The 23964-nt window shown below is 41.9% G+C and overlaps 1 protein-coding gene and 1 pseudogene across 15 annotated transcripts in view; both read left to right on the plus strand.

The window, feature by feature from the left end:
* Window positions 1–23964, plus strand: part of LOC121459396 (GATOR complex protein DEPDC5) — a 124494-nt gene that overhangs the window by 29599 nt on the left and 70931 nt on the right. For 14 of the 15 annotated variants that reach the window (XM_041669107.1, XM_041669106.1, XM_041669121.1 and 11 more), the window contains 9 exons: window positions 6378–6481; window positions 6948–7022; window positions 8117–8251; window positions 8620–8681; window positions 8786–8859; window positions 19066–19135; window positions 19543–19579; window positions 20179–20299; window positions 21349–21569. In XM_041669107.1, coding sequence (XP_041525041.1) covers window positions 6378–6481; window positions 6948–7022; window positions 8117–8251; window positions 8620–8681; window positions 8786–8859; window positions 19066–19135; window positions 19543–19579; window positions 20179–20299; window positions 21349–21569 — 899 coding nt within the window. The remainder of the gene's footprint in view (window positions 1–6377; window positions 6482–6947; window positions 7023–8116; window positions 8252–8619; window positions 8682–8785; window positions 8860–19065; window positions 19136–19542; window positions 19580–20178; window positions 20300–21348; window positions 21570–23964) is intronic. The other variant, XM_041669119.1, reaches the window with a different exon arrangement.
* LOC121459946 lies at window positions 20482–20581 on the plus strand (annotated as a pseudogene).

Below are 23964 nucleotides of genomic sequence, written 5' to 3' on the forward strand. Positions count from 1 at the left end.
ATTTAATAAAATTAACAGTGTGTAACATGTATAATAAAAATCCCGAGACAGCTGGGTGATGGTGGCACATGCCTTTAATCTCAGCACTTGGAAGGCAGAGGCAGGTGGATTTCTCTGAGTTCGAGGCCAGCCTGATCTACAAGAGCTAGTTCCAGGACAGTCTTCACCACTATAGAGAAACCCTATCTCAAAAAAACCAAACCACCAAATCAAAACAAAACAAAAACCCAGAGTCAGATATTGGGATTCAACCTGAAGATCAGAAAAGCTAAGCAGCCGGCCACTGGCTCTTACCTCTACCTCAGTCCAAAAATGGGAGATTCTACCTCCAAGAATCCTCAGATTGAGACTGAGAGTGAGACCCGTCTCTTCCCATTTTATTTTATTTTTTTAGTTTTTTTCTAGACAGGGTTTCTCTGTAGCTTTGGAGCTTGTCCTCCAAAGATCCGCCTCACAGAGATCCGCCTGCCTCTGCCTCCTGAGTGCTGGGATTAAAGGCGTGCGCCACCACCGCCCGGTATCCTCCTATTTTATATTCCTCTCTAGTGCTTGGATTAAAGGTGTGCACTACCAACTTACCTTGCCTCTATGACTGATTAGTGTGGCTGCTGGGATTAAAGGTGTGTCCCCCACTGCCTGGCCTTTATGGCTGACTAGTGTGACTGCTTTGCACTGATCTTCAGGCAAACTTTATTTATTAAAACACAAACAATATACCACTATATACCCTTTTTTTGTCTAAAATTAAAAAATGCCATAACTAATATAAGAAAACTATAAACAATAACTATAATAGCTATATACATATACATAAATTCAACATAAACAGGGCTGTGTATGCTTTTCGTCTGAGCTTATAGTACCTTAGACCATGCCCAAAATGGACTAGTATCTAGAAAGCTTTTGGCTAAAGGAGTTCCCACAACTCTTACTTTTGCCACAAAGAAAGTAAGTTCCATGTGGAGTTTCTTTGATGTCCATTATCTTCTCTGAAGTAGAATGATGCTGCCAGGAGCAGACATGTCTCATTGTCATAAAAAAAAAAAAGAACCTATGTTATTAAAACATCTTAAATACTATATTCTGTAGATCTCTGAAGTGTTTGAAGATGATCTGTCTATCTAAAACGTATCTTTGACCTTGAAAACATACTTAATGTGACAAGTTCGATTATAATAGGTGATTAACTGCTAATCCGAATTTCCTTATTATCCTAAACAGTTGGTAATAATAATTTTTAAGGACTAGAAATTTGCATTACACTTTTGAGTGAATTGTATAGATACTTGAACAAGAGTAGAAATATATGTACAGTATGTTCTAACAAAATCAATCTCAAATTTGTATCGATATACAAAATTTGTATACAATATATAAAAGTTTTATCCAATTCAATTTAAAGCTAGTAGCTGCTTTTTCAAAGTCAATGATCTATCTTTTTTTTTTTTTTTTTTTTTTTGATTTTTCGAGACAGGGTTTCTCCGTAGCTTTTGGTTCCTGTCCTGGAACTAGCTCTTGTAGACCAGGCTGGCCTTGAACTCCGAGAGATCCGCCTGCCTCTGCCTCCCGAGTGCTGGGATTAAAGGCATGCGCCACCACCGCCCGGCTGATCTATCTTTTTATTTTATATCCATATCCTCCCTTTTTTCTGATCAGAGTAGGTTCAATAATCTACCCTTTTATCCTATCATATCTACATCCCCTTTTTTCTTTTCAAAACAAGAACCCTGAATCTAAATTCCTTTGTTCAACTTTTCTCTTGACCATAACCAATAACAACTTGTAACCAGCCACGTTAAACAATGACAAATATCCATAAACCTATTGAAAAACCAAGAACTGGTATGGGAAGTCCTTCTGTCTATGTTTTGCTTTTATTAGTTAATGAATAAAGAAACTGCTTTGTGCATAGCAGGGCAGAACAGAGCTAGGTGAGGAAAACTAAACTGAATGCTGGGAGGAAGAAGGTGGAGTCAAGGAGAAGCCATGGAGCCGCACCAGAGACAGATGCTGGATGGAACCTTGTCAGTAAGCCAGTCTCATGACAATACACAGATTAATAAAAATGGGTTAAATTAAGATGTAAGAGCTAGCCAATAAGAAGCTAGAGCTAATAGGCCAAGCAGTGATTTATAGTTTCTGTGTAGTTATTTCAGGGCTGAGCACCCAGGAACAAACAAGCGGCCTCCTACAACAACCCACCCACCTTTAGGGTATCCTGGAAAGAAAAATTTGGGTTAATTGTCAAGTCCTGGGAGAGGTAGCTGTTGTCCAGTCTCTGTGTAATGAGAAAGTGTAGGGCTTTAGAAGTCCTAACTAGAGTAGTCAGTTAGGCTAGATCTTCTCAGCTAGCCACCTCAAAATTGTTGTGAGCAGTGTGTAGTCCAGAGCCAATGTTTAGGTGGTGTTTTTCAGCTTGGTGGTGTTATGATAGTCCTGGAGGAATTGTCGTTGTGGGGCCCCTCCTACTTTTGGAGACCTTAAAGATTGCTGTTAGGTGTGTTCATCATTCACTGCAGAAAACTGATAGAAACTCAAACCTGAAATTATGTTCAGAAAGGTAGATGAAACTTTTTTAAAAATTAGTTAATACTCTATATGACCATTAATATCTTACAAAAAGCTTAAGAAAAATATATAAATCTTATAAATCTTAAACCTTAAGGAAAGCTGTTAAAGAGTCAATATAAAACCAAAGGGTTATTAGATTAGTAGCAATAAAGTAATCTTTAAATATTTGTTTTTCTTATGTGTCATATCAGGTGTCTCTTCTGACATGAAACAGAGATTTTGGATTTTACTTTAACTAGCATGCTTGGGTTTAGAGAAGAAGAGAACCACACTCCAACTCCAAAACCAGCTTTAATCTTTAATTGGACTGGAATTACAAAAAGACCATTTGCATTATATGAAAAATTATGAAATTTTATCCTGTTGGAAATGTGATATAATATTGGCCAACTTACTCTTTTTCTTGAGGCATTTTTTTTTTTTTCCTGAAAGACTGGTCTTTTTCTTCAGATGTCTCATTTGTCTAGTGGCCTTCAGATTCTTAAGCTGGATATCTTTATTCTCCTGAAAAGATAGAAACAAAACCTAATTTTGGGGAGATTCTCTTTTTGGCAAGTTGTATCTGATCAAATGAAAAGCATTAGTTAGTTTTATAGGTTAGTTTAGATTAAATGGCGTTGGTGCTTAATGAATTATCACCTCTTCCCATTAAGAGGTGTCTCTTGTTCAAATTCGTCTTTATCAGTTTTGATGGTATTCATAGCTTTCCTTCTCCTGTGGAAACAAAAGCAAAACCCTTTCCCCAGTGTAACACACGTCCTGGTTTCCATTCTGAGGTCAGTGCATCTTTAAAGTATATTCACTGATTCAGTTTCGAAGTTTTTCCTGCTATCCAATGTCTCTACACTGCTGTTGTTCCTATCTCATTAACATTTTGAAAATCCAAAGTTAATAAGGCATTATGCAGTCTATTTCTGGGAGCCTTTATCTTCATCCCTTTCTGTTTATTTAACATATCCTTTAGAGTTTGATTGCTGTTTCTATAACTGCCTGGCCTGTAGGATTGTAGCATTGCCTGTCTTCATGTGTACAGGTATACCCATGATGGCCATAACCTTTAGCAAATGTGTGGTTACCCAGTGAGCCTTTTTTGAACTCCAAGCAGTTACCCGTTGAAAACCTGAGTAGTTATCAGTGGTGTGGTTTATATATTTTAGAATTTCCAAATTCTACAAAATGAAATACGTCTGTCTGCCAGATTTCATCCCTTTGAGCACCCTTTGGGTTACTTCCTGTAGTTAGTGGTGTTTGGTTGTATAAAGAACAAGTAGGACATTTCCTTATAATTTCCTTGGCTTGTTGCCATGTATTAGAAAAGTCTCTTTTGAATCCTTTGCTATTGACAAGATTCTTTTTAATGAAATTGTGAGGCCTTCAGCCTCCAATCAATAATTGATTGATTTCTGCATTATCTTGTGCCAGAGGGCCTGGCAGACTCGTATGGGGTCAGATGTGTGTTGTGCATATGGGATGATGCCTCTTCCTGGTTGTATCTTGTAACTGAATAAATAATAAAGTCAATTCTGTACCATCTGGTATAAAGTAATCTGTTTCATTATGCAAAACAACTCTTTCTGCATATTGTGAATTTGTAACTAGGGGTTCTTTGGAATCCCTTAGTCCCACAAGGAAAGCATATAATTCTGACTTTTGGACAGAATCATAAGGGCTTTAATTTCCACTTTACTTAAATTTTCTGATTTGTAACCTGCCTTCCTTGAATTTTTTGCATCAGAGTAGAATGTAAGGGTTTGGGGCTGGAGTGATGGCTCAGTGGTTAAGAGCACTGACTGCTTTTCCAGAAGTCCCGAGTTCGATTCCCAGTGCCCATATGATGGTTCACAACCATTTGTAATGGGATCTGATGCCTGAAGAACAATTAACAAAATTCAGAGAGAGAAATTGGGGTTCAGCCTGAAGATTCATAAAGCAAAGCAGCCAGCCATTGGCTTAAAAAAATAAAAAAGAATGTAAGGGCTCCCCCGTACAATGTGAGGAAGGATCCAGTTGAATTATCTTGCTTATGAGGTAGTTATTAATCTCTCCCAAAAATTTGCCACAAGCTCTTTGCCACGGTTCACCCACAATTTTTCAATTTCATCATTACTTAAAGGTACTACAATTTTTGCTGGGTCTATTTCTGCTTATTGACAAAGTCTCAATATTCCTTTTAGAATTAACTCAGAAACCTTTTCCACATAAGTTTTTCATTTTTTACTCAGCTTATGTGGTAAAAAGATCCATTCTAAGATAATCCTTCTACATTAAAATTCTTGTGGGTGGGAACTAGAGAGATGGCTCAGCAATTAAGAGCATTGGCTGCTCTTCCAGAGGTCCTGAGTTCAATTTCCAGTAACCACGTGGTGGCTCACAACCATGTATGAAAGCAAATTTTTCTCTGTCTTTTTCTTGTAAAGGTACAGTGAAGAGACAGTCTTTTAAACCAATAACTATAGGAGGCCATCCTTTAGGTAATAGGGAAGGCAAAGGAATGCGAGACTGTAGAGAGCCCATTGGCTGAATCACATTATTATAACTCTTAGATCTGTTACCATTCTCCATTTTCTAGATTTCCTTTTAACAACAAATACAGGAGAATTCCAAGGGATGGGTGATTCTTCAATATGCTGAGCATTTAGTTGCTCCTGTACCAGCTCTTCTAAAAGCCTCCAGTTTGTCTGTTATTAAAGGCCACTGCATAACCATGCAGGTGTTTCAGTAAACCGTTTTGTCTGTGTGAGTGTGTCAAATCCCCTGGAACTGGAGTTACAGAGAGCTGTGAGCTGCCATGTGGGTGTTTAGAATTGAACCTGGGTCCTCTTGGAAATTAGCCAGTTCTCTTGACCACTGAGCCATCTCTCTAGCCCTGATTTACTTATTTATTTATGGCATATGATGTATTCGGGGGAACACTATTTGTGGCGGTCGGAGGACAGCTTGTGAGTGTGTTCCCTCTTTTTACCTTGTGGATCCCTAATATGAACAATGTATCAGGGTCTGTGGCTGATGCCTTTATCTGATGAGCCACCTTTGTTCATTTGTTTTTTGTTTTGAGACAGGGTCTTTCTCTGTAGCCTAGGCTGGCCTAGAATTCCCTCTATAGACCAGGTTGGCCCATAACTCAGAGAGATCCTTCTATCTCTGCCTCAAGAGTGCTGGAATCAAAGTCTTGCGACACCACAACTCGGCTTGTTGTTTTGACCCTGGCTTTTCTGAACCTCACCATGTTCCCAGCCTAGCCTTGAACTTGTGGGTCTTCCTACCTTAGTCTTCAGTCCTTGAATTGTAGACATGTTTATCCCTTTATCCTTTATCCCCTGCTTATTACTACTACGAGACACGTTTTCCTCCCTCCTTGAAACTTTGTAATGAATGGGATATTCGGTTGATGTGGGAGTGTTTTCTATCTATCTGTTGCTTTCATTGGTTAATTAATAAAGAAAATTGCTTGGCCTGATAGGGCAGAATTTAGATAGGCGGAGTAGACAGAACAGAATGCTGGGAAGAAGGGACGTGAGTGAGACGATATAGCTCTCCTCTCCAAGATGGACGCAGGTTAAGATCCTTCCTGATAAGCCACCATCTCGTGGTGCTACACACATTATTAAGTATGGGTTAAAGCAAGATGTGGGAATTAGCCAATAAGAGGCTGAAACTAATGGACCAGGCAGTGTTTAAAAGAATACATTTTGTGTGCTGTTATTTCCGGGGCTAAGCTAGCCGTGCAGGAGCTGGGTGGGAATGCAGCCCGTAGCTCCTACTACAATAGGTGCTCGATTTCTCTTTCATGATCATATTCCTTTCAGAGTGGTGGCTCAGAATGAGAGGAGGGAAGAGTGGACATCGCTCCTTGTGACCATTAAAAAACTCTTCATTCAGTATCCAGTGTTGGTGCGACTGGAACAGGCAGGTACTGCATCCATGTGTCAGAGGTGCAGTGGGGAAGTGGCATGTGGAATGGAGGCTGGAGACAGAGAAGCAGCTCATGCTCCATTCCCTTGTGTTGCTGTAGATAGTTTCTGCTTCTGGTCAGGTTTGGTCAGTTGGAGCCAGTTGTTCGTTATCTATGCTACCAGCTCCTACAATGTTCCCAACTAACACAGTGTGAGCCAGGTGCCTTCCTGGTTTGTTTTTGTTTTTTGGAGTTTTCTTGAGGGGTGGGATATGTCTCTAGACAGAGTTTCTCTGTGTAAGCCTGGCTGTCCTGGAGTTCGCTCTGTAGACCAAGAGGCCTGAAACTCAGCTATCCTCCCATCTCTGCCTCCTGAGTCCTGGGATTAAAGGCATGTGCCACCACCACCACCTGGCACCTTCTTTTTTTTTTAAGAGTTCGTTTTTCATGAAATGTTTTTCCTTGTTTTGTATTTTTGCTTTAGGGGGCTTTCCTCAAGGAGACAATTCTACCTCAGCACAAGGAAACTACCTAGAGGCCATCAATTTATCCTTCAACGGTGAGTAAGACCGCAGTAATCTGACCTCTTGCTTCCCATGTGGCCATACACAGCTCAATGCTGATGCCCAAAGCCCCAGACTTGGAGGCCTTCTTCCCATCTACACTTCAAACTAACTCAAAGTAGTACATTCTAATTGAATGGTCACAATGACTGCTCTTTGGCCCGTGGGCCTTCTGTTGGCAATCAGCCTCCTGTGGTAAAGAGCTGACAGGGCTCCTGCCTGGTAGACTGTTTATTTCTCATTTCATCCCTCAGCTGATTTTAGCTAATTTTTTAAATTTTAGATTCTACTTTTTTCTTTCTTTCTTTTTTTTGGGGGGAGCAGGGGATTGAGACATGGTTTCTCTGTGTAACTTTGGAACTTGTCTTGAAACTCACTCTGTAGACCAGGCTGGCCACAACTCACAGAGATCCACCTGCCTCTGCCTCCTGAGTGCTGGGATTAAAGGTGTGTGCCACCACCTGGCTCCATTCTGCTTTTTAAAAGAAAATACATATATTCTAGAGTGTAGAGCCTGAGGTAGGAGAATAAGAAGCATGAGGGATATAGAGAAAGTGAGCTACTAGAGACTCTGTCCATCAAAGCACAAACACAAACACAGGGCAATGAAATGAACTTAGTGGGTAAAGGCACCTGATACCAAGTTGAGGACCTGGGTTTGATCCCTGAGATCTTAGAAGGAGAAAACTTCAAGTTGTCCTCTGACTTCTACGCGTGCACTGTGGCACTTGAGTGTACACAATACATAAATAAGTATGGCATATGTATCTTATTTGGTTCTTGGAACTTTAAGTATAGACTCATTGATGGATGATGTAAGTTTATATCATAAAAATTAAGCTGTGGGCCACTATTGGGCACCAGTGAGCGTGATTTATAAAGGGTAAAGTGAATGTTTTGTTTTTAAGACACTGCTAAAGTAAAAGGGAAAGGTACATGTGTGCATGACGTGGTAAAATTCAGGTCAGAATGAGTCACTTGGTATGTCTGGAATGAGTGCAAAGTGCACCAAACGCTGTGTTGTTTGCCTGTGTCTGGTTCCTGAAAAGCTGTGACATCGTCACTGGGAGGATTTTTGTTTTCTCTAAAGTGTTTGACAAGCACTACATCAACCGCAACTTTGACCGAACTGGACAGATGTCTGTGGTGATCACACCCGGGGTGGGTGTCTTTGAAGTGGACCGCCTACTCATGATACTGACTAAGCAGCGTATGATTGATAATGGTAACAGTCCTTGGTTTCTCCTGTCTCCCTGTGTTAATACCCTCCCTTGTCCTGTAAGTGTGGTGCTCTCATTGTCTCTTAGGTGATAAAGGGCTTTATGTGGTGATCAGGGGTGTCACTAGAATTGAGTTGTGGAGGTCTTGTTTCTCTTTTTACAGATCTGGGTAATCAGTGTCTAACCTAAAGCACATTAGAGAAAAAAGAAAATTCATGTATTTCCTTCCAGTATAGGTAGCAATGATGAGTTTATAAACTGCAGCATAGCAAGTCAGTTTTACCTCGTACAATGTTCAGTAATACTAACAGATTAGAATACTCACCTCTGCTGTTGTCCTCTTGACCCGCCTTTTTTGTCCTTTCCTTTTTAGGAATTGGGGTGGACCTAGTATGTATGGGAGAGCAGCCTTTACATGCTGTGCCATTATTCAAGGTAATAGAATTTCGGCTTCCTTCTGAAAGACCAGTTGAACAATAATTAAAAATAGAAAGATTGGAAGTTTCTAGCTTATTCATGTTCCGGCTTTTTCCTTGCAGCTGCATAACCGGAGTGTTCCGAGGGACTCTCGGCTGGGCGATGATTATAATATCCCTCACTGGATAAACCACAGGTGGGTGTCATCACGAGTGGAAGATAAATGTTTTGAATAATTTCCTTGATATTGACTCTTTAAATTTGTTTTGTTTTTTTGAGATGGTTTCTCTGTGTGGCCTGGGCTCAGATTCCTGGCAGACCTACCTCAGCCTCCTGAATGCTGGGATCATATTGTGAGCCATCCAAACCTGTCTTATTTACTAGCTTATTTATTTCTTGGCTAGTTGGTTGTACTGGGAGTTGTACCAAGGGCTTGGTTCTATTTGGTTGTTGTCATTGTTTTAATATTTACTTTTATTTTTATATATGCACATGCCATCTTGTAGTAATAAGGGCGGCGGGGCTGCATTCCCAGAACCCCAGCCGCCTGCCCGGCTAGCTTATGCCCCGAAATAATTGCACAGACACTGTATTCTTTCAAGCACTGCTTGGCCCTTGAGCTCCAGCACTTACAGGCTAATTCTCACATCCCGATCAACCCATCTCTAACAATCTGTGAGAACCGGTCTTACTGGGAAGATTCTAGCCTAGTCCATCCTGGGTTGGAGCTTCATGCCGGGAGCGGGGCATGGCGTCTCTCTCAGGCGTCTTCTAGCCTATGTCCATACTGGGTCGGAGCTTCATCCCGGGAGCGGGGCATGGCGTCTCTCTCAGGCGTCTGCTCCCGAGAGGAGAGCTGTGTAGTCTCTGAGCTCACTTCCTCTTCCTCCCAGCATTTTGTTCTGTTTACTCCTCCCACCTATCCTCTAACCAATAAAATGGGCCAGGGCAGTGCCTTTATTAGCCAATTACCTTCCTCCATCATTTCCCCTTTTTCGGTTTAAACCAAAAAAAAGCTTTAACTTTCACATAGCAAAATTACATATAACAAAACAGTTATCAAGTAAAAGTTACAATAATCTTTATCATAACTAAGGAAAACTATAACTATAACCAACTATTTTTTAACTCCATCAAAGACTCCAGAAAGATACAATACTACATAAACAAACAGGCAAAAAGCAACTTTTAAAACTCTAGAAATGATAGAGACATCTTGCTGCCTGGACAGTCACCCAAAGTTCCTCTGTACCGTTGGGGCATCCATCTTCAGCCTTCAGACCCATGGTATCCAGCAGACATTTCCATAAAGCAGGAAAATTCAAAGTCAGTTCAGTCACTATCTGTTGTGTCCTGCAGAATGTCTCGCAGACTCTTTCATGAATCAGGAACCCCGAAAGATCATCTCACCTTAGGCAAGTTCAGTAGTCCTCTCTCTGCGGGTTCTCTGTGTCCAGTTTATGCAATAGTCCAGGCAAGAGCAGTTTCTTGCCCAAATGGCTATCAAACTCCATAACGAGCCTCTTCGATGCCCATCTTCCTTTTGAAGTAGATTGGTGCTGTCAGGAGCAGAGTGTCTCATTGTCATGAAAAGTCCTATTCTGTAATCTTTGAAAGACATGAAGAATGTCTATCTAAAATATATCTCTATATATCTAGAAAATCTAATTAACATGACTACAAGCTTTACTATTATCGATGATTATCCATTAACAACCTATATTTCTTAATTATACAGTACATATTTAAATGAACTACACAATCACAATACCTTAATCAAAATCAGAAACACTTATACATATAACAAAATTGACCTTAAATCTCTATCAATAAAGCAAAATCTATACTAATGTAAATTATTCATACCTATATCATATCCCCCTTTAAATGTAAAAGAACATTTATAAACATTTTTTGGGAATATGGGCGCAGTTATTTCTCTCCAAACTGCTTCCTGCTGAATGGGGGCGTCGTTAATTAGGTCTTTCATGTTATAACCTGTGTGTTAGTTTCATCTAAGTTGGCAGTTGAGCAAAGCAATTTTCTGAAGGCGTGCACAGGAACCATTCAGGAGGACGTGGTCCATCATACCAAATCGGAATAGAAGAAATAAACAGCATCTCATCCTCTGTGAAAACAAAATAAGGAACTCTTTTCCAAAGTATCATATCCTTAGATCCAAATTCAAGATATCTATGTTGGATTAGTTCAGCAGTATTTATAAATAAATATCTTTTAGGAGCTGTTGCTCCTTCCTCAGCATTCAAATAATTCAAAGAGAGCATAATAGCATACAGTATCAAGATTCTCTGTGTATTTTCCATCTTTGTACAGCTTTGTTTTAACCTCTATTTCGTTTATTTTTACTTTTAACTTTTTGCTTTTTGAGACAGGTTCTCTGTATCTTTGACCTGAAGTAACTCTGTAGACCAGGCTGTCTTTGAACTCTCAGAGATCCGCCTGTCTCTGCCTCCCAGGCATTGGGATTAAAGGTGTACACTACGACACCTTGAACTCACAGAGACCTGTTTGTCTCTGCCTTCTAGGCACTGGGATTAAAGGCATGTGCTACCACACACAACAACTCTCTTCCTTTTTTTTTTTGTTACTTTAAGAACTTTAAATTTTAGTCTGCATATATTTTTAACACACTTCAAACCATTTAGAAATTTTCTTTGTCTTTGAATCTCTCTTTACTGTAATCTCTCTTTTTCTGACCACACAAGTCTTTAATTTACCAAGCAATATCAGTAGGATTAAAGGCGTGGCTTTAACGGCTGGATCCAGCCCATTCCTTAGCTTTCCAGCCTCATGGCTGAGGTACTGGCTGTAGCCAGCAAGCGAGCTTCAGCAGCCTGTGCTTGCAAACCGCACAAACCGCCTGTGTAAAAGAGTCAGAGTTTGTCCTGGCAGGACAGCCCAGAAAGCCGGCATTTTTAAACGGCACAGCTTTTTTCCTGCTACGGCTGAAAACCAAAAAGCATGTGTTCAGCTTTTCGTCAACACCGTTTAAGTGTTTCGTGGCAGGACCTCTTAATGAGCTGCAGGCTTTGCAGCTAAAGCTGAGTCAGGAAGCCTCTCTTAGATGAAAGCGCATGCTTGCCTCTAACAAGCAGAGCAGGCCCGAGAACACAGCGAGTCTAGTTGCCATCAAACAAATCGTAGCACTTTACTCCAAATGCTCTATTCAAAAGCTCTGTCCCTCGGGAGGCAGAGGCAGGCGGATCTCTGTGAGTTCGAGACCAGCCTGGTCTACAAGAGCTAGTTCCAGGACAGGCTCCAAAGCCACAGAGAAACCCTGTCTCAAAAAACCAAAAAAAAAAAAGAAAAAAAAAAAAAAAAAAAAAGCTCTGTCCCCCACAGGAGCCAGACAGAGATCGCAATGGCGGCACAGCCCCAGGAAGTCGCGCTTTAAAATGACACAGCATTTTTTCTGCTACTGTTGCCGAATCAGGAAATCTCTCTACAGCATGCCACCAACAAACAGCAAAAATCTGTGTTAAACTCTCTCTCCCTTATTTTTAAGCCTTCTCAGGTTTTTTAAATGGGTTTAGTTGTCCACACGTCTGGGCGCCAACTGTAGTAATAAGGGCGGCGGGGCTGCATTCCCAGAACCCCAGCCGCCTGCCCGGCTAGCTTATGCCCCGAAATAATTACACAGACACTGTATTCTTTCAAGCACTGCTTGGCCCTTTAGCTCCAGCACTTACAGGCTAATTCTCACATCCCGATCAACCCATCTCTAACAATCTGTGAGAACCGGTCTTACTGGGAAGATTCTAGCCTAGTCCATCCTGGGTTGGAGCTTCATGCCGGGAGCGGGGCATGGCGTCTCTCTCAGGCGTCTTCTAGCCTATGTCCATACTGGGTTGTCCATACTGGGTTGGAGCTTCATCCCAGGAGCGGGGCATGGCGTCTCTCTCAGGCGTCTGCTCCCGAGAGGAGAGCTGTGTAGTCTCTGAGCTCACTTCCTCTTCCTCCCAGCATTTTGTTCTGTTTACTCCTCCCACCTATCCTCTAACCAATAAAATGGGCCAGGGCAGTGCCTTTATTAGCCAATTACCTTCCTCCATCACCATCTGTATATGGATGCATACAAAGACCAGGTGAAAGTGTTGGATCATCTGGAGCTGGAGTTACAGAGCTGCCTGATATGGGTGCTGGGAACCAAGCTCAAGTTCTCTTAAACATTGAACAGTCTCTCCAGTCCACACCTAGGGCTTTATACATAGTACGCAATTGCTCAGCACAGCTCTCAATTATTTTCTTCTTTCTTTCATTTTTCATTTTATTCCTGAGTAACAAGATGGTTTTTTTTAGTCTTAGTTTGACTCTCAAGAAGTAAAAAAGTATTAGTGTTCTTCTCTGCCCTCACAGGGCATGGTGTGATATGTCAGAATCCTTGGGATCTGGAGACAGTGGTCTTTAAACCACTGCTTTATGTGTGTGTGTTTGGTTCAGCTCTTCAAGAGAGCTTAATAAGGGCTAACGTGGCTGACTCCTGCAGCCTCCTCTCCTGCTACCATTTCTTTTTCTTGGCAGACACTCTCAACACTTTCAACTTACCTCAGGTCTGGGCTTTTTTGTTGTTGTTGTTGACATAGAGGGCCTTTGCTAGTTATTTTCTTGCAGGTGCTTTTCTTCAAGACCCAGCTCCAGCCCTTCTCCCCTATGACTCCTCCCCAGTGGCAGTAGATGCTTTTCCTTTGGTGCTTTCTGTTCTTTGTGTTGTTTGTCATGGGCTGGGCTCCATGAGTGGCCGACTACTTGGCTTATGCCTCTAGCTCAATAGAACCTTCTATAGCATTTTTTTTTAAAAAAAGGAATATTATTCTTATTTATTTGTGTGCATGCTCATATGCCTGCTCATGCCATGGCACACTTGTGTAGGTCAGAGGACCATTTGTAAGGTTTGGTTTTTTTTTTCCTTCCTCCATGTACTTCCTGGGGAGCCAACTCAGGTCATCGCAAGCAACTTTACAGAGCAGTCTTGCTGGTCTGGCTTCTACAGTATTTAAGTTTCAAATATATACTAGAGACCAGCTTGGAAACTCACAACAAATACAAATGTTAGCCTTGTGTATGTGTCTTTTATTTTTGTCACAAGCTGTGTTCCTATTGGTGCAGTGATTGTTGTTTTCACCTATATTCATAGATGAAGAACCAGAAGTGAGCAAGGATTACTTGTTTAGCCATCTGTAAGGATAATGTGGTCCCATTACAATTATCCTGTTCAATGAATGTCTCTTACTTCTCTCAGAACCCATAAAATTTTGTATGAATGGTTTTTTATGAAAAATTGTAAGCTGGGAGATGGGCAATGGTAGCACATGCCTTTAATACCCATACTTGGGAGGCAGAGACAGGCAGATCTTTTTGGGTTTAAGGCCAGCCTGGTCTACAGAGTGAGTTCCAGGACAGCCAAGGCTACACAGAGAAACCCTGTCTCAAGAAAGAAAGGAAAAAGAAAAAGAAAAGAAAAGAAAAATTGTACTTTTTCTTGAGGTCTTTTTATATAGCCATGCTAAGAACTGTTGGTTGTTCTGCCTCAGTAAGGCTAATATTAAAACTATAAACTATCACATTTAGCACAGATATCATACTTAAAAAAAAAAAACAAGCCGGGCGGTGGTGGCGCACGTCTTTAATCCCAGCACTCGGGAGGCAGAGGCAGGCGGATCTCTGTGAGTTCGAGACCAGCCTGGTCTACAAGAGCTAGTTCCAGGACAGGCTCCAAAACCACATAGAAACCTTATCTCGAAAAATCAAAAAAAACAAAAAACAAAACAAACAAACAAAAAAAAAAAACAAACTTTATTTACCTGGGTCTTTTGCCTGTATGTGCACTACATGCTTGCCGTGTGTCCCCAGAGGTCAGAAGAGGGCATTGGGTCCCCTGAAACTGGAGTTATAGATTGTGAGCCATCGTGTGGGAACTAGGAATCAAACCTGGTCCTCTGGAAAAGTAGCCAGTACTCTTAATCCTGGAGCCATATGTCCAGCCCCTGTTTTGATCTGTAACTCTGAGGGGAAAAACAGTAGAAAGCAGAAAAAGATTGATTCCGTGTAGCAGCATTGGCAAGATGGATAAAGAGATCCAGCAAACCCCTCTACTCTTTTTCAGTTCCTAAAGTGAGATCAAAATTTAAATAGAGGACCAAGGATGTACACACTTAAGCTATGCGAGTCAAGGTGTGGTCCTGCCCACCAGTGACCCATCATCATCTGGGGTTTAGTCTCATCCTGTCAGGTGTGATGGATTGTTAGAACTGTTAGAAATTTCTTCCCAGGGGACAAGTCCCACACTGGCAGCTTTTCCTTTTCCATCATGAAATTTGGGGGGGAATTTTCCTTTCTTTCTTTCTTTCTTTCTTTCTTTCTTTCTTTCTTTCTTTCTTCCTGTCTGCCTGCCTGCCTGCCTGCCTGCCTGCCTTTCTGTCTGCCTGTCTGCCTGCCTGTCTGTCTGTCTGCCTGCCTTTCTGTCTGTCTGCCTGCCCTTTGCCTGCCTTTCTGTCTACTTGCCTGCCTTTCTGTCTGCCTGTCTGCCTGCTTTTCTGTCTGCCTGCCTGCCTTTCTGTCTGCCTGTCTGTCTGCCTGCCTGCCTTTCTGTCTGTCTGCCTGCCCTTTGCCTGCCTGCCTGCCTGCCTGCCTACCTTTCTGCCTGCCTGCCTTTCTGTCTGCCTGCCTGCCTTTCTGTCTGCCTGCCTGCCTTTCTGTCTGCCTGCCTGCCTTTCTGTCTGTCTGCCTGCCTTTCTGTCTGTCTGCCTGCCTTTCTGTCTGTCTGCCTGCCTTTCTGTCTGTCTGCCTGCCTTTCTGTCTGCCTGCCTGCCTGTCTGTCTTTCTTTCGTTTTTTAAAGACAGGATTTCTCTTTGGGGCCTCTTCTGGAACTAGACCCGGCTGGCCTTGAACTCACAGATATCCACCTGCCTCTGTCTCCCAAGTGCTAGGATTAAAGGCATATAAAGGCGTGTGCCACCACAGCCTGGCGAATTATCTTTTCTTTGAGGTCTGTTGTTTCTATAGTTTTTGATTGAAAGACACAAGTATCTCTTTAGAATATCTTCATTGTGCCAGACCAGTAACAACTGCAAGTATAATCTTTAGCTGCTGAACCATCTCACTGACCCTGTATTTGTAACTTTTTAAATATACATTTAAAAACACTTACAACTTAAAAATCACTATTAATTATACTGTATTTCATGATTTTGAGTTTAGTTCAGGAAGTGTAAAAAGTAACTATAGAATATATAAAAATACATGAATTCCAATTAAAGCTCTGTATTTTTCTCAAATTTTACTTTATAGTAACTTAGAAGATTCTCAAATTACCACTTAATTTTTTAATCCTACATTGGTTTTCTGGTGCCATTCTGATGCAGGATGGAACCATTTGTGAAGGACTTTTAAATCTGAGAATTTAGAGAGACTGAGACCTGTTTCTCTTATTTCATTGTGAGCCTCACCACAAAACAAAACAAAACAAAAAATCTGAAATCCCAATGAAGGATTGCTTGTGACCCTGAAAAATAGCAATTTCATGATTCAACTTAATAGAAATTAGATACATTGTGTACTCTCTCTGTTTCTATGTCCCTGTCTTTCTGTCTCTCTGTCTCTTTCTGTCTGTCTTTCTCTCTCTTGGCAGGGTCTCTGTACAGAGCCCTGGCTGGCCTAGAACTTCCTCTGTTCTCCTGGTGCTGAGATTAATTAAAGGCATGCGCCACCATGCCCTGTGATACATTGTTCTCTTAGAGTCGTCTTAAGTGTCTCCAGAGTGTACTGCTAACTGTGACAAGGAGATCAAGCAGTTCCAGTCTTTTAGAATGTAAGAGATATTTCATTACGTATGAGGGTGTGTGTACATGTGTATGTACATACTTGCAGAGGGCAGATGTCAACCTGGTGTCCCTCCCTGTGCTGGGATTTCAGGTGCACAGCCCTGAGCCTGGCTTTTTTTTTTCCTTTTCTTTCTTTCTTTCTTTCTTTCTTTTTTTCTTTCTTTCTTTCTTTTTTTTTTTTTTGGTTTATTTTATGTGCATTTTTTTTTCCTCACATGTATATATCCATGTTAGGGTATCAGGTCCCCTAGAACTGGAGTTACAGATAATTGTGAGCTGCCATATGGATGCTGGGAATTGAACCCATGTCCTCTGGAAGAGTAGTCAGTGCCCTTAACCACTGAGCCATCTCTCCAGGCCTACTCTTGATGTCTGGGAAGAAAATAGCAACTTCTACTTAATTTTCTCTTGTATACTACTGGGAGAAGCCCAATCCCAGGGGTTGACTGGACTCCAAGTCCAGTGGCAGGTACAGGTAACACTCTTGTGTTCTTATGTACTTAGTGTGCCATAAGGTTGTTCTTATAGCCTGTCCCTAATCTGCAGATTCTGTTGGCTTGGCTTTTTGAGGCAGGGTTTCACTTGTAGCTGCGACTGGCCAGCAAAATCAGACTGGCCTTGAACTCACAGAGATCCACCTTTCTTCCTCAGTTTCCCAAGTGTTGAAAAAGTGTGTGTCACCACACCTGGCTTTGTTTTAAATTTTTAATTGTTTATACTCAGAGATTTTCTAGAAGGTAGAATTAGGGCAATGTCTCAAACGTTATTTGCAAGTTTATGACTGAGAAAAGATAATACAAGGTTCAGGGTCCCTGAAGAATGGAAAGGCAGTACAATTTCTGTGTGTTCATTCAGCACTTGGGTGTAAGGGCTGGTCTCCAGTTAACATACATTTATAACATGGTTATATTAAAATTATTTTCAGATGGATTGATGTTTAATAATTTCTGCTATCTCTTCTTGAGGACTGTGTTTTTATTTTATTTTGTCTTGTTTAACTAAGTGCCAACCAACGAGTGAATATTCAGAACTTCCTATAGGGGCTGAAGAGATGGCTCAGTGGTTAAGAGAGCTGGCTGCTCTTATAGAGGACCCAGGTTCAATTCCCAGCACCCACATGGCAGCTCACAAGTGTCTGTACTGCCTGTTCCAGGGGATCTGACACCCCCACCCAGACATACATGCAGGCAAAACACCAATGTTCATAAAATAAAAATAAATAAATTAGTAAAAAAGAAGACTTCCTGTGGACCTAACATACCAAACATCAGGATGAAAGTATTCTGATGTAAAGAGGTTTGTTCCTGAAATAGGGGACTCTGATCTAGTTAGCAGTTAGGACCACTACACACTATACTGTGAGCCTGTGGTGTATGAGGAGAGAAGGCCAGAGCAACAGTTGAAATTATTGCTGATGTTGAAGTTGGAGTTTAACATTTTTACTATTATTATTATTTGAGAAAATGTCTGGCTATGTAGCCTTGACTGGCCTTTTAATTCATAGAGATCCACCTGCCTCTGCCTTCCCAGTGCTGTGATTAAAGGCGTTTATGACTGTGCTTGGTTTATTATTATTCATATGCATATGTGTAAATGAGGTGTGAGTGTGAGTTCTGGTTTGTGTGGAGTTCAGAATAACTTTTGGAATTAATTCTCTCCTTCCATCATAGGTTGCTGGAGATCACACTGTCAGGTTTGCACAGTGCCTTACCCACTGGGCAATCTCACTGGTTAGAATTGGGAAGATTTGTGAACCTAAACAAAACCAGACACAGGCAAACTGGTCATACTTGGGTTTACAGTTTGTCTTTAAAAAGTGTGTGTGTGTGTGTGTGTGTGTGTGTGTGTGTGTTGTGTTGTGTTGTGTTCTGCCTGCATGTGTGCCTGCAGGCCAGAAGAGGGCACCAAATCTCATTATAGGCAGTTGTGAACCACCATGTGGTTGCTGGGAATGAACTCAGGACCTCTGGAAGAACAGACTGTGCTCTTAACCTCTGAGCCATCTCTCCAGCCCCTGTTGTTTGTCTTAAGGTTTAGATTAAAGAATCTGGGCTTAGTCGAGCACACCTTTTATTCCAGCACTTTGGAGGAAGAGGTGGGCGAATCTGAGTTTAAGAACAACTAGGATTATACAGAGAAACCCTGTCTTGAAAAACAAAAAACAAAAACAAAAAAATTGTTACTGGAGAGATGCCTCAGCAGTTAAGAATATTGATTGTAGCCAGGCAGTGGTGGTGCACACCTTTAATCCCAGTACTCGGAGGCAGAGGCAGGTGGATCTCTGTGAGTTCGAAGCCAGCCTGGTCTACAAGAGCTAGTTCCAGGACAGTCCAAAGCTACAGAGAAACCTTCTCTCAAAAAACCAAATATTGGTTGTTCTTCCAGAGGACCTGGGTTCAATTCTTAGCACCCACATGGCAGTTTATAACTGTCCAACTTTCTGTAACTCCAATTCCAGGGGATCTGATACCCTCACACAGACATATATGTCGGCCAAACACCAAATGTACATCAAAATAAAAAAAATAAATTATAGATTAATAACTTTTTTTTTTGATAGTTTCTACACATCCAAAAGCCAGCTGTTTTGTAACAGTTTCACCCCACGGATCAAACTGGCAGGAAAGAAGGTATGTTTCCCCAGTCTGAACAGCGTTCAGGGGCTGCACACGGCTGTGTGTACTGTCAGCTCCCTTCTCCCATCTCTAGGGTCATAATAGGGTTTAAACATTTTTGTGTTGAAACTTCATGGAGAAGCTGGGGCTGTAGCCCAGTGTAGAGCACACGCACGCCTGGGATTCAGTCCCCGGCAGGAACTGGGGTCCATGCCCCACTGGATAAGCTTCTGAGATTAAGATGTAAAGTGGAAACTAAAAGACTTGGCAGGGCTTGACGCTGCGGTAGGCCGGTGTCAAGTGTTAACACCCAGTTACTAGATAGCCATGACGTAGTCTTTGCCCTGGGGAGTAGTACATAACATACTGTGTTCCGTTTGCTTCTGTCAGAGGAGTGACAAAGTATCTATTTAATTTTTCAGCCCACTTCTGAGAAAACCAAAAATGGCCGAGATACATGTGAGTTTTTTGTTTTTTTCATTTGTTTTTAAGGGTTTCTCAGTGTAGCCCTGGCTGTCCTGGAACTTGCTCTGTAGATCAGGCTGCCCTTGAACTCACAGAGATCCCCCTGCCTCTGCCTCCTGAGTGATGGGATGAAAGGCATGTGCCACCACCGTCTGGCCACATGTGAGTATTTTTGAGATGCTTTCTCATCACTTTTAGGAATAGGTAATTCGTGGTCACAAAATAATGGGAAGTATCGTAAGAAGGTTCATATTAAAGTCAGTAACCCACATTCCTGTGTCACCCTAGGAAGGGTGCTTAGCCACCTTGCAGCTGTGCCTTGTCAGCTGCAGTGCATGGGTCAGGTGGAAAGCACTGGGGATGCTCAGGTGGTCTCTCTAGCAGGACCAGTAAGACTGGTGCTGAACGCTGCCCGGCTACTGCTGTACTATTTTATTGTCACTTTGACATTTATGTCATTCAATCTTAACCTGATAGTTGGGTTATTCCATCTTATCCTTGGTAGATAGCCCCAATGCCTTGCAGATTTTGATGATCCTCTATAGGTGTCTCTGTTAGAACTGTGTTTTAATTGTATTATTTGTGTTTTACAGCTCTTGGGACTCCAAAAGAATCTGAGAACACCCTGCCCATCCAAGTAGATTATGATGCCTACGATGCTCAAGTATTCAGGCTGCCCGGTCCATCCCGGGCTCAGCGCCTTGCCACCTGCAGGTTTTCTGTCATATTCCTCTGGGGGTGCATATAAAATGATTTAGGGACCCAAGGCCTGTGCCACAAGTCAATAACCTGACACTCATGAGGCAAAGATGGAGGGATTCCAAATTCAAAGCCAGCCTCAACTATATAGTGAGGCTATATTTTAGGAAGAAAGAGCAGTTCAGAAAACCTGAGAGGTGCATGCTTCAGCACATTCACTGCATTGGAACAGCACAGAGATTAGCATAGCCTCTGTGCAGGGGTAACACACAAATTCGTGAAGGCTTCCATATATATTTTTTTAATTACAGCATTTGTTTTTTTTTTTTAATATTTATTTATTTATTATGCATACAATATTCTCTGTGTGTGCATGCCGCAGGCCAGAAGAGGGCACCAGACCTCTTTACAGATGGTTGTGAGCCACCATGTGGTTGCTGGGAATTGAACTCAGGACCTTTGGAAGAACAGGCAAAGCTCTTAACCACTGAGCCATCTCTCCAGCCCAGCATTTGTTTATATTAAAACAGACTATTAGAAAGCAAAAGAAAACCTGAGGGACCTTTATGGGTTTCTCTGTGTAACAGCTCTGGCTGTCCTGGTGGTGGCGCACTCCTATAATCCCAGCATTCAGGAGCAGAGGCAGGCAGATCTCTGTGAGTTTGAGGCCAGCCTCGTCTACAAAGAGAGTTCCAGGACAGCCAGAGCTGTTACACAGAGAAACCCTGTCTCAGGAAAAAAAAAAAAAATTTTTTTTCTAGTTTTGATACAGGGTCTCATTCTATATATAGCTCAGGGATTCACTGTAGCCTAGAATGGCCTTGAACTCCTAGTGATCCTCCAGCTTCAGCCTCTCAATTGCAGGACTAAATGTAAATCACCATGCCCCTTTCTTCCCCCCTGCTCTTGAGATGAAATCTTTGTTGTTCAGGCCAGCGTTATTTCCCATATTGAGAGTTTTAATATTGGTTTCTTGAGTATATGTAGCTGATGATCATCACTGATATTTTAACTCAAAGTTGAAGTGTCATTTTCATGGTAGTAATTTGTCTCCTGCATTTCAGGTCTGTGAGGGAGCAGGAGAATCATAATCGCAAAAGTGCCAGCTCCTGTGATGTCTCATCCAGCCCTTCCCTACCAAGCCGTGCACTGCCCACTGAGGAAGTGAGGAGCCAGGCTTCTGATGACAGCTCCCTGGGCAAGAGCACCAACATCCTGATGATCCCAAACCCCCACCTGCACCAGTATGAAGTCAGCAGCTCGTTGGGCTACACCAGCACCCGAGGTCAGAGTCCTAGAGCACAGACGGCCGGGGAGGCCTGGGGAGGCCTGGGGACAGTATAGGGGCGTGGGAGTGACAGGGCCAGATTGGAGTGGGGTGTAAGTCTCATATTTTTGTTACTTTCATGCCAGTGAATGAGTGCAAATCATATTAGGTGTTGGATGTGTACTATACTATTCTGTTGTCTCTAACCTTTTGTATGTTATCTACAGTCTTTTTAGGCCTAGGGTCAAAGGGGTTTGTTATTTTTTCATTTCAGTATGTGCCACGCTTTGTATTTTGTGCCTCAAACTCAAACTTAGTGGCAAATACCTTTGCTGAGCCATCTTGCTGGCCCCTTTTTGAGACAGTCTCATTTTACTATCCCCCAGGTTAGCCTTGAGCTTACTGCAATCTCCTCCTGCCTTAACCTTTTCAGTGTTGGGATTATAGATGTGTACCATCCTACCCAGCTGAGTTTCTTCTTTCATTTCTATAGTAATTAGTTAGACCATATTCTTTCTTATTTGATAAATCCCAGCACCAGTTTGTTAATTTACAGTGTATTCATTCTATGTGGTTCAGAGAGTGATCTGTGGCAGCTGTACTTTCAGTTGTGAGTGAGTTTATTAAGTAAGCTGGAAAAGTAAAAGAGTAAATAACAAGTAGATAGAAGCACCAGACAGACAGCAAAATATTTTCAAATCAGTTTGCAACATTCAGCAAACCATGGGAGTAACCTGATTAAGAGAACAAACAAGGGTACCATCATCAAAGGTTTGCACACATCCAGCAGAAATCAGCTGGGGAAGTTGAGGCAATCCGTTGGAATTCCCAGTTCAGTCTATAGATGAGCTTTTGGTTTTCTGTTCCTGCCACAGATTTTTGTTTGTTTGTTTGTTTATTTGAGGCAGGGTTTCTCAGTGTAGCCCTGACTGCCCTGGAACTCACTTTGTAGACCAGGCTGGCCTCGAACTCACTAAGATCCACCTGCCTCTTCCTCCAGAGTGCTGGGATTAAAGGTGCGCACCACCACTGCCCAGCTCAGACTGGTCTTTTAATTGGCTATTTTTCTGCCTGCTACACTCCTGATATTGGAAATACACCACTATGTCTAGTGACAGGATTTTTGTGGTTATTTCATGGTGATTTGATTATTCCATAATTGTATGCAAATTACAAATCAGGTTCAAAGGTGAATATTACAATGATATAGAAGGTTTCATGCTAGATATTAGATAATGGTGATCGAACCATTTATTCAAAAATTATGTGTGAATGAGTATGTATGTTTAGAGGACACCTTTGTGGGTATGTGCGTGTTCACGTGTGGAGGTCAGAAGACAACCTTGAATTTTGTTTTTAATGTACCTTTCACTTTTTGTTTAAACTTGGGTTTTTTTTTTTTAAATAAATTTTATGATTTATTTAACTTTCTTTTATGTGAATCAGTGTGAAGGTGTCAGATCCCCTGGAACTGGATTTTCAGACAGTTGTAAGCTGCCATGTGGTTGCTGGGAATTGAACCCAGGTCCTCTGGAAGAACAGTTAGAGTTCTTAACCACTGAGCCATCTCTCCAGGCCCTAAACTTGTGTTTTTGGGGGCTGGCAAGATGGCCAGGTAGAAAAGGGATTTTTCTGATGCCCTGAATTCTATTCCTAGAGCTCAGATAAAGATTAAAGGAGAGAACCAACTCCAAAGAATTTACCTTTGAGTCTCTGCGTGTGTACTCTGACACTCATGCCCTCACACACTATAATAATAAATAAACTTAAAAAAACAGTATGGCTTTTGATTAGCTTGGACTTTGCCAAACAAGCTAGGCTAGTTGGCCAGTAGCTCCAGGTATCTGTCTCCATTTCCCATCTCGCCATTGCTAGGATTGCAAGCATGTACCACTGAACCTGTTGGCACAGAGATCCAAATTCAGATCTGAATACTTGTGGGGCAAGCACTGAGCCATGTTCTTAGGAATCCTTTGTTGTTGTTCTCATCCGTTTTAAGACAGGGTCACACTGTAGCCTCAAACTCATGATGGTCCTTCTGCCTCAGCCTACCAAGTGTTGAGATTACAGATGGAAGCCACCATGCCAGGTATTACTCGATGCCACATTTTTAAAGTTGTTTATTTATCCTATGCACATTGGTGTTTTTCCTGCATGTATGTCTATGTGAGGGTGGGTTCCATGGAACTGAATCATAGACAGTTGTGAGCTGCCATTTGGGTGCTGGGAATTGAATCCTGGTCCCATGGAACAGTAGACAGTGCTCTTAATTGCTAAGCCTTCTCTCCAGCCTCCCTTGATGCCACTTTCTAATCAACATAGTTGTTTCCTGAACATGCACAGAAACAGACTTTGTTCCCATGGATTTCAGTTTTTAGGTCCTTAGATTGGGTTACATAACTTGCTGCCTTCA

The sequence above is a fragment of the Microtus oregoni genome, unplaced genomic scaffold (assembly GCF_018167655.1).
Source record: "Microtus oregoni isolate MIOR12 unplaced genomic scaffold, Mior012 000019F_ref0000042, whole genome shotgun sequence".
In the NCBI taxonomy this organism is placed as follows: domain Eukaryota; kingdom Metazoa; phylum Chordata; class Mammalia; order Rodentia; family Cricetidae; genus Microtus; species Microtus oregoni.